This window comes from Mus pahari, chromosome 18, assembly GCF_900095145.1.
Source record: "Mus pahari chromosome 18, PAHARI_EIJ_v1.1, whole genome shotgun sequence".
Classification (NCBI taxonomy): domain Eukaryota; kingdom Metazoa; phylum Chordata; class Mammalia; order Rodentia; family Muridae; genus Mus; species Mus pahari.
This window is the reverse complement of record NC_034607.1, coordinates 14,390,517-14,394,870: the sequence shown is the minus strand read 5'-3', so window position 1 is coordinate 14,394,870 and position 4,354 is coordinate 14,390,517. Positions and strand designations below refer to the sequence as shown.

Sequence of the window (4,354 nt, the reverse complement as noted above, 5' to 3'; positions counted from 1 at the left end):
CCTTACAGCTGGATCTCATGGAGGCATTTCCCCAACTGAAGCTCCTTTCTCTGTGATAACTCCAGCCTGTGTCAAGTTGACACAAAACTAGCCAGTACATAGGGGGTCCAACATTCTCTCTGGCCTCCTCAGGCACCGAGTACACATGTGATACACATACAGACTTGCAAACACTCATACACATAAAATAAAAAATAAATCTTGATTTAAGTTGGGGAAAAGTTTTTTGTTTTGTTTTTATTGTGGGGAATGCACACGTGTAGTGTGGTGAGAGGGCAACTTTATAGAGATGGTTTTCCCTTTCCACCCCAGTGTGGAAACTTCAGACTTTGAGGTAACCAATAATCTCAGTGCTTTGAGGCGCTAGCAGGAGAGACCCTCGTGGGTGGGTGGGTGGCTGGCATTAGTCTTAGGACTCGAGTTTCCCTCCCGAGCCACGCTGTGTGGATGAAGCTCAGGTTGCTGGGTTTGTGTAGCAGATGCCTCAAACCACAGACCTCTCACAAGCCCTTTTGTTGTTTGAGATAGGATCTCTATGCTGGCCTTGAACTCTCAGGGATCCATCTTGAGTCTCCCTTGAGAGCGCTGGGAGTGCACGTGTGTGCCACCACTGCCAGCTGTGGCCCTTTACAAAGTCGAACTCTCAGGGCCCCCTGACTGTGAAGGTTCATAGCATTCTACACACAGGCCAGAGTGGGTCGCCTGCCCGGCTGGGCTGCCTTTCAAATCAAGTGTTTGACAAGTGTTGTTGGTTGGGTAGAGGAGACTGTACCCACCTTAAATTCATCTTACAGTATAAACTTGGTTAGCTGCGGGTAAAACGTTCACTGAGTACCCTGGCTTCATTCCCCACTGTCAAATATACATGTATAATTGTTCTACTAGGACTACTTGGTGAGTAGCTCGCCACTTCAGTCTCTGAGGTAACAAAGTCTCAGTGCTTTGAGGTGCTAGTGGGAGAGACCCTCGTGGGTGACCAGTTTGCCCTTCGGGCTTTAGTTTCCCTCACAGAGTCTGTCAAACAGGAGCTAGGGAAGGGTGTCTGCAGGGAGGGGAGAGGTGTGGGCTTATTTTTTGGGAGGGAAGGTGTTTCTCATGTGTTTTTCTGTGTGTGTGTGTGTGTGTGTGTGTGTGTGTGTGTGTGTGTGTGTGTGCTGTGTAGAGTGTGTGTATGTGTGGTGTGCAGAGTGTGTGTGGTGTGTAGTGTGTGTGTGTGTGTGTGTGTGTGTGTGTGTGTGTGTGTGTAGGTGTAGGCTGGAGGTCAACTTTGGGTGTCAGTCCCCAGGAGTCACCCACTTTACTTTTTAAGACAGGGTCTCTCACTGGGACCTGGAGCGTGTATGCTGAGATGGCAAGTGAGTGAGTGTCAGGCATCCTCCTGCCTCTGTGCTTCCCAGGATTGGGATTACCGTGTGTGCCACCATGCCCATCTTGTTACATGGGTTTCAAGAATAAAACTCTTTACCCGCTGGGCCATCTCCTTAGCAACCCCCATTCATATTCCTCTGAACCCGTTTGCAGGCAAGCCTCAGATACTGTGGTTTAGCTGATGCTAAAGATCAAACCCAGGCTTCCCATGAGCTGGACCACTGAGCCCGATCTTCAATTTTAAAAATGAAATATAGAAGGAACAAGCATGATCACGCATGCTTTTAATCCCAGCGCTCTCAGCAAAGGCCAGGGCAACTCCACAGTGAGTTCCAAACCAGCAAGGGATACAGTGAGACTCAGTCTCAAGAAAAAGAAAAGGAAGTTTATGAAGATACAGGGATTCTCCATTCGAATAGCCATGTCGAAGTAAAGAAATAATATATACTTTATAAGCCTAAAGATACATCATAATTGGACAGTTTATTCCGTGTGATTGTGACGTCTGGGAGGCGTGGTTTATAATGCAGTGAGCTGTGGCTAATGCCTGTAATCAGGACATGGCTTCTGTTTTGTGGCATTTGTCTGAGGCAGGTTCGTATGTAGCCTAGGCTCTCCTGGTACTTATTAGGTAGACCAGGCTATCCTTAAACTTGCATCAGGCGTTCTGCCTCTGCCTCCCAAGGGCTGAGAATACAGATGTCACCATGTCACCATGCCTGGCTTGTGTAACAAATCCAGCATACCCAGTTGATGATAGTTTTCCTGTTTCCTTCCCAACCTAGTTTCCAGAAGTCATGTGTGCAGGAACATTGGTGCCAGTATGACCTCAAATGACTCCCGCCTGGGTCCTAAAAGAGCCCATTTCTCATGGCTGGCTGCTCTGAGCTTCAGTGGCTAGTGGCTTCTTGTGCTTCACGTCTCACTCTCCTTCCTTCTCCCTTATCCATCCTCTCTCCTCACCCTGAACTCTGCTCAGTGGATTATAATCAGCCCAGTCACTCTGCAACCCAGCGACTCCAGCCACCCATAAGAGGGTCCCACATCAGGAAACTTACCCTGCCACGTTCTTCTAGAGTAGAGAAAGTGCCCTTCCCTGTGGCAGGAGGGAATTCCACAGCTGTTAGGCCTTGTGATTGGTCTGGGGGAACTGATGGGAGAAGGAAGTCTGAACAGAGAAAAATCTCTCCGAAAGACTCATCCATCCCTCTGCCGTCCCTGGGTACGCCCCTCCTCTGGGCATCTCTACAGGATTTCATTCCTGCGTCCAACTGCCGTTCACAACTGCCCTTTCCAACTGCTCCAGAACTCTTGGCCCTGGTGTTCTGTGATGTAAATTATTCCACGCATGGCTTGAAATGGGTGAGAAGCAGGGTTGCCAGGTGTCGGATCACTAGTGTAAGTTGACTGGCTCTCGGGGGAGAACCACCACTGGAATTTGTTCAGTGGTTACAGTCTGGGCCAGAGCTACGCTGGCCATGCTTGTGGCTGCTGCAGGCAGGGAGAGGGAGCTCCGAGCTGCAGTGGGGAGAACTTGGGCTGCAGTTTCTACTTTAAACATTCCTGGTCCAGCTATGGACTATTCGGCATTGAACTTGGACAATATTGCTGCACTGGGAAGCACCCAGGCCCCACAACCAGAGCCTGTATGGCCTGTAGCACAGGGCCCCCAGTCTGTCTCCAAATGTGGGGAGAACCCGCTTTTTGCCTTCCTAGAGATCACCAAAATATGTTGAGAAGTCGGAGCTGCTCTCAGTGTTTAGACGCATCCGGTCATAACAATGAAGGACTTCAAAGTCTGAGAGCTTTCCTAAAGCAGAATTTTGTCTCTGCCCTTACTCATTCTACGTTTGATGGCATAAGTCCTCCATGGTCCCTCTCGGGAGTCTGCACGTGGCTGGTGGCTGTTGCTGTCTTAGATGTGTCTAGAGTCTTCTATGTTGAAAACTGATTTATAGGAGAAACAATTTAAGTCAAAAATGTATTCAAGTAACTGTTAATTTCACATTTTTTTTAACCTTTATTTTTATTGGCTTTTTTTTTTGTTTTGTTTTGTTTTGTTTTGTTTTTTTCGAGACAGGGTTTCTCTGTGTAGCCCTGGCTGTCCTGGAGCTCACTTTGCAGACCAGGCTGGCATCGAACTCAGAAATCCGCCTGCCTCTGCCTCCCAAGTGCTGGGATTAAAGGCGTGCGCCACCACGCCCGGCTTGCCTTTGTTTTTGACATGGGGTCTCATGTAGCCCAGGCTGGCCTCAACCTTGTCATGTAGGCGAGGGTAGCCTTCACCTCCTGATCCTCCTGTCTGCCTTCCAACTCCCGGGATCACAGGCGGCCGCCAGCCTGCCTGGCTTGCTTGGCTCTTTCTGTCTTTACTTATTCATGAGCTGGGTGTGTCCTTGCCATTGCCCAGGCTGGCCTTGAACTCTTGGACTCAAGTTCCCTTCCTTACTGAGTCCTACCGGAGTAGCCAGGACGACTGGCAAATGACGCTGTGCCCACCAGCCACAACAGTTTTCAGACGGCAGGCTTGATAGGTGACTAGGGAAAGCTCCCATGCTGAGAGTTGTGTGGAGGCTCAGCGTGCTGCAGCTCCACTGCGTCCATGTTGCTGGCCACCCTGCTCCGACTCATTGCCTACCTCTCTCCTTGCAGTTGTCATGGATGATGACGATGACTCCTGTCTCCTCGATCTTATTGGGTAAGATGCTTCTGTGGGACCCAGGGTGGACCGCTTCTGTGAGGTGTGAGGAACAGAAAGAGCTCAGTAGTTATCTTAAGCTCCTGGGCTTTTAAAATACAAAATAATACTTTACCATGGTTACAGCACTAGGACAGAGAAGTTGTTTGTTTGTTTGTTTCTAAGATTTTATTATGCGGGGAGGTGGTGCCACACGCCTTTAATCCCAGCACTTGGGAGGCGGAGGCAGGTGAATTTCTGAGTTTGAGGCCAGCCTGGTCTACAGAGTGAGTTCCGGGACAGCCAGGG

The 4,354-nt window shown here is 49.5% G+C and overlaps 1 protein-coding gene across 1 annotated transcript in view; it reads left to right on the top strand.

The window, feature by feature from the left end:
• Window positions 1–4,354, top strand: part of Bicral (BRD4 interacting chromatin remodeling complex associated protein like) — a 96,651-nt gene that overhangs the window by 61,263 nt on the left and 31,034 nt on the right. The window contains exon 3 of the mRNA XM_021218466.2: window positions 4,021–4,066. Coding sequence (XP_021074125.1) covers window positions 4,026–4,066 — 41 coding nt within the window. The 5' untranslated portion in view covers window positions 4,021–4,025. The remainder of the gene's footprint in view (window positions 1–4,020; window positions 4,067–4,354) is intronic.